Source organism: Anopheles arabiensis, chromosome 3, assembly GCF_016920715.1.
Source record: "Anopheles arabiensis isolate DONGOLA chromosome 3, AaraD3, whole genome shotgun sequence".
NCBI lineage: Eukaryota > Metazoa > Arthropoda > Insecta > Diptera > Culicidae > Anopheles > Anopheles arabiensis.
The window spans coordinates 2,253,583-2,265,128 of record NC_053518.1 but is presented as its reverse complement, the minus strand read 5'-3'; the positions used below and the strand labels follow the sequence as shown (position 1 = coordinate 2,265,128).

The 11,546-nt window shown below is 47.8% G+C and overlaps 2 protein-coding genes across 4 annotated transcripts; one reads left to right on the top strand and one right to left on the bottom strand.

Moving 5' to 3' along the window:
- The first annotated feature begins 1,466 nt into the window (after positions 1-1,466).
- LOC120901659 (lysine--tRNA ligase-like) lies at positions 1,467-3,751 on the top strand. Of its 3 annotated transcripts, none has more exons than XM_040309781.1 (3): positions 1,467-1,539; positions 1,637-1,800; positions 1,894-3,751. In XM_040309781.1, exons 2-3 carry the CDS (start codon positions 1,697-1,699, stop codon positions 3,578-3,580), a joined length of 1,791 nt encoding a protein of 596 aa, XP_040165715.1. In that variant the 5' UTR covers positions 1,467-1,539; positions 1,637-1,696; the 3' UTR covers positions 3,581-3,751. The 3 variants fall into 3 exon arrangements, with proteins under 3 accessions (XP_040165715.1, XP_040165717.1, XP_040165716.1); XM_040309783.1 differs by having other exon boundaries at positions 1,477-1,539; positions 1,637-1,689; positions 1,894-3,750; XM_040309782.1 differs by lacking the exon at positions 1,637-1,800 and having other exon boundaries at positions 1,480-1,597.
- Positions 3,752-3,755: 4 nt separating this feature from the next.
- On the bottom strand, positions 3,756-9,982 carry LOC120901658 (myosin-11). The gene is made up of 6 exons (XM_040309780.1): positions 9,888-9,982; positions 8,422-9,433; positions 7,160-7,377; positions 6,322-6,844; positions 5,966-6,217; positions 3,756-5,861 (listed from the first exon to the last, which is right to left on the bottom strand). Exons 2-6 carry the CDS (start codon positions 9,409-9,411, stop codon positions 4,038-4,040), a joined length of 3,807 nt encoding a protein of 1,268 aa, XP_040165714.1. The 5' UTR covers positions 9,412-9,433; positions 9,888-9,982; the 3' UTR covers positions 3,756-4,037.
- Between the last annotated feature and the right edge of the window lie 1,564 nt (positions 9,983-11,546).

The window sequence follows — 11,546 nt, the reverse complement described above, 5'->3', positions numbered from 1 at the left end:
CTAAGGATGTTTCCTCCTCCAGCGAGAATTGACAAGTCGAAGCATCTTGCTACAACGCCCCCAAGGCCCATGAGCCATGTTCGCGAATGCAAGCAGAACAAGCGAGTTTTACCGAACGAAATTGAATCAATAAAATATTCATCGTTCGAGCAACGTAACACGATCAATGCTGCAAGGGCTCAGGGAAAAGAAGACGCCCAAAGGAAGCTCTAAATTAATGTGAAACAGTGTTTCAGGATCAGTGTTTCGCGGCGTCGAGCATGGTGATAGAGCGTAATAATTGATTTTGCTCGAAGGAATTAGAATCAAGTCGATCTTGTACGCCCACCGGGACGAAGACGTGACAATCATTGAGACAACGATTTGCAAGTATGTCGCTCGTTTCAATCTAATCCCGATTATTTCTATGCACGTTTCATGAAATAGCTTAGCAATCCTATTCGCTCTTTAAATTGAGCCGCAATAAACGTGTTTAATTTCTTCATAAATCCATGAAATTAACGTCCTATCATAAATTGCACCGATAATAGTCGTACTTTACAAAACATAATTTCATGAAACAGAAACAGGCACAACTTCACAAGTCCATAAATATTATCCTTCCTCAGCAACAATTAACCGGCTTCCGAAGTGAACCGTGCCAAACTCCTCGTCTAAGCAAAGTGTTCCTCCCATGCGGAACCTTCACCCAGCGGGAGCAGATTGTGCTGACGAGGAGCGTTTCATTATTTTCCGCTGTAAACGATACACCACTGTGAAATCGTTCAACGTTCCAACCAAAAACTAACGGAACGCTTAATTTATGCTCATGAATATTAAACCGATCAATTTTCCCAACCGTTCGGGCCTATCCGGCGGGAGCCTAGGGGGGAAGGTTATAGTTAACTGTTTGCTTACTTAGTCGCTTGCTGATGCCTGATCAGCTGGAAACTAAATCAAACTGTATGCTCAGCTAACTCAACCATCGAGCGGCAGAATATCACCGCCCCTTGGAGTGTTGTAAAAGCGAAGCGGAAGGTCGAAGCGATCCATCCAACCTGAAATTTGAGGGAACGTTTGCTTCGACAAGGGATACCATCGGTTTGATGCGTTGGCAATCAACATGTTAGCAAATCGGAGCTTTTGGATGCCTCCATGCCTTGCTTCCGGGGTAACAAACAAGTGAATGATTAAGATAACACTCCCCTGGGTGTGGTGAACGATGAACGAAGGGAACTTGAGGCTTTTATGAAAACATATTGGAAGATGGCGTTCTGCAACGGTTCTTGAATAATATGTGAGCATTTGTGAATTTTCATGATTCATATAAGTTTGTTTGTTGTCTATTTTGTAAACAATTTCCAACTGTATGGTTTTCGCAATAGATGTTGTAACGGACAATAAATTTAAATTTGAATTTGTTTGAAGCATATGGTTGAAACGTGAAACGTCAACGAAACGTCACTTCATTCGTAGCGGCATTTCGCTAGTGGTGTTTGTGTGGTGAAGTTGGACTGCGCGTTTGCAACGTGCTTGCGGTAATAATTCGAAGGAAAATCGGTATAAAAACGCCTACAATGGAAAAAGTGGAAAAAGACATCGATTTTTTCTACAAAAAGTAAGAATTTCTTTGGTTTGCAAACTTTTTTGTTTGCAGTTTGATTTGGTGTTCGTTCAACAACTCGCACACAGCCGATTGCACTGTTGGCGGTAAGGCATGCTAACGAACAACCTGTTCCTATCGTCTCGATATCTTCACCATCAATCGCCAAGAATGATCCGTTTTTCTTCACTCAGAGGGTGGAAAAACAATCTCGAAGTGTATTTATCATTCTACTCGATGAACTCAATTCTTGCGGTGCGTCACAGTTTCTTGTCACCATTGGCTGATGCAACATCTTCGTTTTCTTTCAGTGGGCAAATGCATCGTTGTGCGGCCAATGAAGCGGAGCAGGGGAAGCAGGAAACAAAGACTCAACAATCTACGATGGAATCGAAACGAGCTGATAAAAAGTTTTCCTTTACCGGATCTGTGGAAGAACGAATTTCTCCTAACGAATACTTCAAGCTGCGAAGTGTCGCCGTGAGTGAGCTAAAAAAACGTCCCGAAACGCATCCTTATCCGCACAAGTTTTGCGTGACAATTTCGATTGGTGATTTCATTGGCAAGTATAAGGATATACCGGTCTCCGGTACGCTGGATGATGTGAGCGTCAGTGTGGCGGGACGGGTGCATGCAATCCGTGAATCAGGTGGCAAGCTGATATTTTTCGATCTTCGCGGAGAAGGGCAGAAGCTGCAAATCATGGCCAGTGCAGCGGTGTATCCAAACAAGGAGCAATTTTACGACGAAACTTCACGATTGCGACGTGGCGACATTATCGGTGTGACAGGAGCGCCGGGTAAAACGAAGAAGGGAGAGTTGTCGGTAATGGCAAAGCAAATACAGCTGCTGGCACCGTGTCTATACATGCTGCCCCATCTGCATTACGGATTGAAGGATAAAGAGACCCGGTATCGACAGCGGTACCTGGATCTTATGTTGAACAACGACGTTCGGTCTATCTTTGTAACTCGAGCTAGGATCATTAGCTTCATACGTCGATTTCTGGACGGTGCGGGCTTTCTGGAGGTGGAAACGCCAATGATGAATATGATCGCTGGTGGAGCAACCGCCAAACCATTCGTCACGCATCACAACGATTTGAATATGGATCTGTTTCTTCGCATTGCGCCCGAGCTGTACTTGAAGATGCTGACCGTGGGTGGGCTTGATCGGGTGTACGAAATAGGACGCCAGTTTCGCAATGAAGGCATGGATGTGACCCACAATCCGGAGTTTACCACGTGCGAGTTCTACATGGCGTATGCAGATTATAACGATCTCATGGAAATCACGGAGCAGCTTTTATCTAGCCTGGTGTACAGTGTCCACGGGTCGTTCAAAGTCAAATACCATCCTGAAGGTCATGGAGGTGATGAGGTTGAGATTGATTTTACTCCACCGTTCAAGTGTATATCTATGATTGATACACTGGAGGAAGTTTTGAGCGTAAAATTTCCCCCCGCAGGCCAATTGGACACACCGGAAGCGGCTAAATTTTTAGAGGAACTCTGCCAAGAGCGCAACATAGACTGCCAACCACCGAGGACCACTGCACGATTGCTGGATAAATTAGTGGGTGAGTTTTTGGAAGGCAATTGCCACAATCCAACATTCATTTGTGATCATCCGCAAATTATGAGCCCACTGGCAAAGTACCACCGCACTCGCTCCGGTTTGACGGAGCGATTCGAGCTGTTTGTAATGGGGAAAGAAATCTGTAACGCTTATACCGAGCTGAACGATCCGGCTGTGCAGCGGCAACGGTTTAAGCAACAGGCAGCAGAAAAGGCCGCCGGAAATGACGAGGCCCAGCTGGTAGATGAGAACTTTTGTACTGCCCTGGAGTATGGTTTACCGCCGACAGGAGGCTGGGGGTTGGGTATCGACAGACTGGCCATGTTTTTAACCGACTGTACCAGTATTAAGGAAGTGTTGCTCTTTCCGGCCATGAAACCAGATGAATCAATACGCAAAAGGGGCAACGGTGGTGCCTGATTCTGATTAATCTTAGTCTTCATTTGTTAATCTTTTGCCATTTCTATTCCTAGTCCAATAACTGGTACAATTTCTTTCTACAATTCAATCCTTATTAACATTCCATTGAACTTGCCCTATCTCTAAAAGTTAAATAAAATATTTCTGGATGTTTAAAAGTAAAGTTTGCCATAAATTACAGTAGAAATAATACATATGGTTTATTAAATTGGAAAGAATACACTTAGAGTAGCTTTGCTTATGAAACATATTTGATATAACTTCAGTAGATTCACCCTGTTTTCGATTACGACGCCTCCGTTACCTCAATTAAAGACCGTTCTGTTTGCCTCTTCGTCAGCAAAAGAAATCACCCACAAGTTCTCTCTTTCTACAAACTATCAGCAGTAGTTGGCAATCTGCTGTGGTTGTCTTTTCGTACGAGGTAGGTTGCTTTGGGATCGTTTGCAGTCCCTTTCTAAGATTGCTCAGGGCTTTCGTTGGAATCTTCCAAACTGTGTTGCGTTTCCTCTTCCAGCAGGTTGCTGACCTCGTCCATTACTTCCTCGTCCGACACGAGCACCAGCTCTATTGGTCCCATGGGCACGTAAGGTCCACCGACAGCATAATCTTGTTCCTCCTGCTCCTGCGGAACGGTCTCTTCCATCTCCTCTGCAGGTTCTGGCTTGGAAGTTTCCTCCGGCCCAAGTTCATCGCCATTTGTCGTTTGCTGTCCGGGCCTGGCACTGGTTTCGACATTGGCTTCCGGTTCATTAGCCGCCGGGGAACCGTACCGAGTGTGCAACATGTCCAGTTTCGTTGTAAGACTGCTGCCCCGACGCATTGTTTGATTCATTTGCTTCAGTAGCTTCTGACTTTCGTTTTCAAGCCGTTCAAGTCGCTCGGCCCGGGCCGATGTGTACTCACGCTCCTTGTCGGTGAGGCAGGACAGGTCTACCCTGCTCGATTGCGCCTCGCCCGAGCATCCCGGCACGGGAGATGAGTCCGTTTGTCGGGCCATGAAGCCATTGTGGATCTCATCGATCTGGGCAGATATTTCGGTACCCCGGTGGACCGTTTTCGAAAGCCTGCTGCGGAACTCCTTCGCTTCCCGTTCCAGCCGCTCCAATCGTTCCGCCCGTCGCTGCAGATACTTCTGTTCGTCTTCACTCAGCACTACCTGCTCGTCCGTCTTGGATTGGGAGGTCTCGCCCGTTTCCCCACTCTCCGTTTGGACTGGAGCCTCCGAAGGGGACGCCGTAGGTGTTGGTGACGAGTAGCGGTCCAACCTGGAATTGAGCTCGGCCATTCTTTGCAAACGTGCTTCCCGTTTCCGTTGGAATAGTTCCTCACTCGACAGCTCCCGATCCGCGTCAGAGTGTGACGAGGCATCCGGGCCTTGGAGGCGTTCCTGCGTAACCGAGGATTCGGCACGTTCGTCCATTACTGCCATCTCCAAACATTCCAGCTCCTCCTCGCTCAGCTCACTGGCGCTTTCGTTCTCGCTGTACTCACCCTCGGCATCGTCATTCCCTGTGCCGGTACGCTCAAAGTCCTGCTCGTCGGCATCGTCGTCCTCCTCGTCCTCATCCACCTCGTCCTGGCCACCCGCGGCAAGGTTCATCAAACGAAGAAACATATCCTGTGCCGATTCCGGCTGACCCGCATCATTGTGCCTTTTCGTTCTTTTGGAGGCCGACCGACGCTTCTTTCGCAGCACCACCGCAGGAATCTCTTCCGGCTCCTCCCGGCCCGGCTCGTCCTCCTCGAACGGAAAGATGGGTAAATCTTCGATCTTTTCATTGCAGAATTGGTTCGCCCGTTCGACATTCTCGAGCGATTTCATGTCCGACTCGCTGTGCACCTTTCGCAACACGCTTGCCACGGCGAGATGGTAGATATTGGACAGAGAGCTCCCAACAAAACACTTATCCAATCGGCCAACCATCTGGCTCCATTTGTCCGACTCCAAACCCGCTGCCGCTCCTCCACTGAAGCCGGGTGACTGTTGATTAGCCAAACTTGACTTCCGATTCACGTGCGTATCCTCCTCGTCGGACGGCTGCTCGTCGCTGTAGCCACTTTCGCCTGAGTTGTTGAGCGAGTCCTGCTTTCGACGGGCGGCAAAGTCGGCTTTAAGGGACTTCCATTGGCCCTCGGATTCGATGTTTTTCTCACGCGCAGCCGACCACTTCAAACGACAGTACTCGAGCTCTTCCTTGAGTTCGCTGAGCAGTCGGCGCTTTTGTTGCAGATGATAGCGTAGAATTTGCTCCTGAGTGTGTAGCTGACGATGCTGGCGCTAATTTGAAACGGCAAGGAAGCATGAGTGATATTGAGATATTTGCTTACGATTTGTTGCTAAACTAACGTTTGTTAAAGTCTACAGATTTCCATAGAACTTACTTGCATTTTCCCCACCAGATGCCATGTTTTTGTCAGCTCCAAACTCACAGCACTCAGACGCTTCTCCTGCGAATCGAGCCTTCGCTCGAGATGCGAATTTAACGTCCGCAGTCGGTTAGTTTCCTTCTTGAGCGATTTCTTCTCCAATATTAAATCCTTAAGTTTGATGTACGTCTTGCTAACACTAACGACCGTTTTCGGTCCGTTGCGCGTCTGTACCGACTTGAGACATTCCTCGCTTTCGCCGCCTTCCTGGAAAATGGTATCAAAATCCATGCCATCATCTTCATCGTTATCCTTCGCATGTCATGTGTGTGTGTGTATGTTTGTGTATGTGTGTGAAAAGGTGCGCTTACCACAAACGGGACCGGCTGGGCTCGTTCCTGATGGTTCACGAGCTCAATCAGTACCCGCCAGACTTTTGGCAACTTGTCAGCAATCTGTTCCGGCGATGCCTTCTGCACATCAGTGAACTCATCCTCGCCACTAGCCTCGGCCCCATCCTCTTCCCTTCCATCGTTACCGGGCGGCAGTTCGTTCGCTTCGTCCACTTCCGTGATTAGGTCGTAAAGGGCCCGCGGCAGGAACGCTCCCGTATCGATGGTTTCCGCCTCGTCCTTAGTCATCTCGATTAACAGATCTCGGTTTTCTTCCAGCACGGCTGCCAGCTTGTCGATGTTGATGTCGCTTGCGGTAGGTTTGCGGCTCATGCCGAGCAGGAACTTTGAAATGAACTGATTTACAACTCCCATCTCGAGCTGCAGCTGCTTCGATTCGGCCTGCGATTGGGCCAACTTATCCTGCGTCTGCTCCAGCTCCGTCCGTAGCCGGGTCAGATCCGTCTGCAAACTTTCCACCAACGCTTCCAGGTTTTTATTTCTGCAAAGACAACGAATGCACCAAATGTTGAAAGCAAGATGCACCACAAATCATTCGTGTCAAGAAAGAGAGAAAAAAAAGAAAACTGTCTCTGTCGCCGAACGCCCAGCCCCCGGTTGTAGACAAAAGCGCAATAAAGCGGAATGGCATATTTGTGCGAGGAAATAAAAATATCCACATCTCGCCCCGCGCACACACGACGGCGTATGGCGTAGTAATATTTTCCGATCCATTCCATTCCGTTTGGCACACATCTCATCGCGGGCGAGACAGACATTGTGTCTGTGGGTGTCTCCGTGGGACCGCCGTACTTACTTTTCCTGCTCGGTCGCTAGTTCGTTCTTCTTCAGGTCCAACTGGCGGACCAAATTGTCGCGCTCCATTCTCGAGACACGTTCGCGCTCCTCGTACAGATCTCTTAGGTTGCGAATGTTTGTCAGCTGTCGATCATACTCCCGACGCAAATCGTCGGACATAATTTGCAGCTCGCGCTCCTGCAGTGTGTCCTCTATCTGGCGTAGTTTTCCTTTCAGCTGAGCGTGGGAGAGAGAGAGAGAGGGCAAATATTCTTGTTATTGTTTGTGAGTCATTGAGAATTGTTTGTGAGTAACACAGTTCCCGTTAATCAAGATGATTCTAGTGTAATAATTGTGAAATTGAACCACTTGATCATGGTTTGTTGAGTCAAATTGCAATATATTATGAGCATGAATCATGCGATTGAAAAAGACGCTGTACATGACTACAACTCTGAACCTAACTTTGTAGTTATTTTACAAATTATTTTAGAACGAGAAACATGATAAATTAAAGCATAGCATCATAATGTATTCTCACAAAATCAAAAACTTCAAGCAACAACGAACCAAAGTCATTGTTTCATTGCTCCAACGACTTTAGACTACCCAAACCTGCCCTTCCGCGTGGCTTTATGAAGCTTGTCCAACAACATATTGTCGTGCTTCTCGTTTGTCCATTCATTCTTCCGGCAAATTGTGGCTCGAACGCGCGCGCGTAACGTTCATTCATGCCCATTTACGGCAACAAAACCATCCCCCGCCTCAGCAAAGGTCAGCCGGCGTCTCTCGCGAGAGCCCGCACGAAGATCAATGCGTCCATAGATCATGTGTTGGGCAAGCGTGAGCGCGCGTGTAAGATCACCTGAACCCCATCCCGCGACGCAAGCGAGTGACCGGATAATTAGCAACCCGTTGGGAACGAAAAGGGCGAGAGTGGTGCGCCGGGAGAGAGAGACGCGCGACCTTCACATTGCCATGTGGCGTGTGTTTGGCACTGTGTGTTTGGGCGTCGCGATGCAGAAGCATAGTGTCTACATACTGGGCAAGTAAAACACATCTTCCACACCTGCCGCATAAATGTTTGGCGCGAACTAGCAGCGACTGGTTTATTGCCGCGTGGTATGCTCGCTTTGTATGATGACGCGGTGATTGGTTGGACATGACGTTTATGCTTTAGTTGAACTTGAACACATCTCTCCGAATACTCAGTATGTTTACACATTTCACTTGATGCAAGAGTCACTAAACAACTAATAAACACCAAACGCTACACCTTACCTGCTCAACTTGATCCTCCCGAATAGCGATAATCTCCTTTCCCGCCTTGATCACGTCCTTGAGCGATTTCACCTGATTGCGCAGCTGGTCGACATCGGTCTGTAGCGACAGTGCCTCCGCCTGGGATATCTGCAGCCGGAACTGCGTCTCGGCCAGTTCCGCTTTCAGTGTCCGTGCTGCGCCGCACTGTCGCGAGCTCTCCGCCTCGGCTTCGTCCTGTTGCGCGCGAAGCTGCGTTCTCAACTGAGCCAGCTCGTGGCGCAGCTCGAGCAGCTCACCAGTGGTGCACTGTAGCGCGTGCTGTGACTCAGCCAGCTCTCGCTTCAACGCTAACCGCTCGTCGTCGTCCGCCCGCTTGACGCTTTGTCCGTCGGCCGATGAACTCTGATCGTGTCGTTCATCCTCCGCAGCTTCCGCGTTCACTCGTTCGGCCGGTTCCAGCGGTGCGTTCTCACCGCTCGCTACGATCTGTAGCGCTTCGCGTCTCACGGCACCACACGCTGGGGTTTCTTCAGCGCCCTCTCCGTCGTTCGCTTGCTTTGTCAGCTGCAGCTCTTGCTGCTGGACGTACTTGATTAGTGCCCGGTTGCGTCGCTTCTCCTCTGCCAGCGCGTTGCGCAGATGCTCCAGCTCGTCCTTTACCGCCGCCAGCTTGGACTGGTGCAGCTGTCGCTTCTGCTGTAGGTCACGTCGGAAATTAGCCAGCTCGACGGTCATCTTGCGTGCTTGACATTTTTCCGTCATACTATCGTCACTTTCGGCCGCAGCATCACTATCGTGCGCTGAGCATTGTGCATCGTCACCGACCGGCTCAGGGTCATCTTGTTCTTGCGGCGGGATTGTGGCATGGTGTAATTCGTCATCTGTTTTCAGTGCGGCCACGCTTTCCGGAACGGGCACGCTCGGGGGCGTGTGATTGGACATGTGCGAAGACTCCCTGTCGGATGTTTGAGTTTCCCGGCCATCGTTGGCCGACTGTACGCCCCCCATATTTCACTACGTAGCTTAAACTCTGCGCACAGCAAACACAACCCAAAAGTAGGGAGAAAATAAAAAAAGAAAGAGAGATAGAGAAAGAAAGAAAAGGAAAAGAGTGAAAAACAGAGGGAGATGGAAAGATTGACACTCGAAACCTCACGGCAAACCCACGAGCACAAAGTACACGATCACGCGAAACAATCGTCACGATTAATTAACCAATTGGCGGAATTTTCTTTCGTTCTTACGTCGCCATCAGACGGTCAGATCGGTTGTTTTTCATTTACGATACTGTTGATGAAAATTGTGCTGTTTTTCTGGTACACAATCAAAAACAAAAAAACTGCTAACGAATGGATGATGCGGAATGTAAATTTAAACTACTGCATCATTACCCGACAGGGTACACACCGACACACCGACAATGGGAACAATAATTGGGCAGAAAATGAAAACGGCAAAATGGAAAATCTAACCAATCTACTAACCAGAAGGAACAGAAACGCGAACAAAGCACACGGGAGATGTCTTTTCGAGTGGCAGCGATCGTTTAGACTGAGCTATTTTTGGTCGACCGCAGTTGACCGACAAACTCACCGAAGCCGTTAAAATCATACCCGGCTGCTGGCTGGGAGGGTGTTCTTGAAGGGGGGCAAGACGGGGCCCGATTTTCATGCACGGTAGCGTCCGCAACAAGCAAACAAGCGACTGTGCGTATGCGCGCGCGCATTACCATGATCGCGACGAAGATCTTCGTTACGATTGCGCACTAGGGTTGCGCAGCGGGGTTGAAGTGTCTTTCTCGTTGCGGTTTAGTAGGTGGACGAGAAAACAAAGCTAGGATCTTTATTTACAATCTTTGTTCAACAAAATGTGTACTCTTATAAAAATAATCCAATTAATGTCTTAAAAGATGGCGAAATATAATTTAAATACTTAGGTGATTAATCCTTCGATTGTTTGTTTCATGATTTCACGCAATTCATTAACCACGCTTATTTTTGTGATAACCTCATGTCGAAAAACCGAGCATCAGCGACGAAACAAACGAACGAAGTCGGGCAAAGCGGCTAACCACCCGAAATTGATTTTGTCTATTTATAAACAAAGCGAAAATGCCACCATAAGACTAAATATGAGAGTATATTGAAGTGGCCAACGAACGCGTTTGGGCAACGTTATCCTTCGGATAGCTGTCGCACTGAGAACATTATTCGTCGACTGAACCGCGTTTAGCGATTAGACGATATGCTGGCTTAGAAGAGAGAGAGAGAATACAAACAACCGGCGAGGGAGAGGGATTAGAGCGATTGTGATTAAACAGATGAAACGTAACCGCAACCGATTGAGCAATCATGCAAGACAAACAGCCTTGACAAGCGCAGCTTCCCACAGCACGAGCGTTTTATTCGCCCGGTCGAAACGTTCTGTCGATGAGAGAGGAAAAATGTAGATTTAATATTTTCTCGTTTCACCGGTTTTCCTTGTTTTCACAATCCGTCTCACGAGGAGGCTGGAAATTTGCTTTGTCGGGTGAAAATATTCATCGCAGCAAAACCTTACATCTATTCTGAAACGGTTTTCCAACAGAGCGAGAGAGAGGGAGAGGGAGAAAGAGATCGGTGCTCATTGTGAGGTTTAAAATTAGATACTGAAAGATTTATTGTTTGTTAAAAGCTTCCTGCATCCATCTTAGCTGGAAGCAGCAGAATTGATACTTTTATGAGACCGGTCGTGATGAGTTATGCCGACAGAGCGGCTATTAAAGAGAGTAATTTAGACCTTAGCAACGTGATCGTAAGCGCGAAAACTTATTGAAATAGGGGAAATGAGTGCATCTTTACGTTCGAATGAATTACAATTAGCATTAATCTTGATTGTGTTAATCATGCCAGGTAAAGGTGGGACTAATTTATGATGTTGTTAATTCGTATTTATTGGCAAATTTAATAAAAGCAGCTTGAGGTTTGAAAGGAAATTCCTATTGTTTTAAATAAGCAGCTCATTTCTACTACTGTATATAGCAATTGCATCCACATCTAAACGGACTGGAGGCTGCAAACGAATGACAAGCAGAGATTGGTAGCAAGGTGTGTGCAAGATTGAGGTCAAGATTCATTTGCGTTTGTTATTAGAAATCTCCGCAC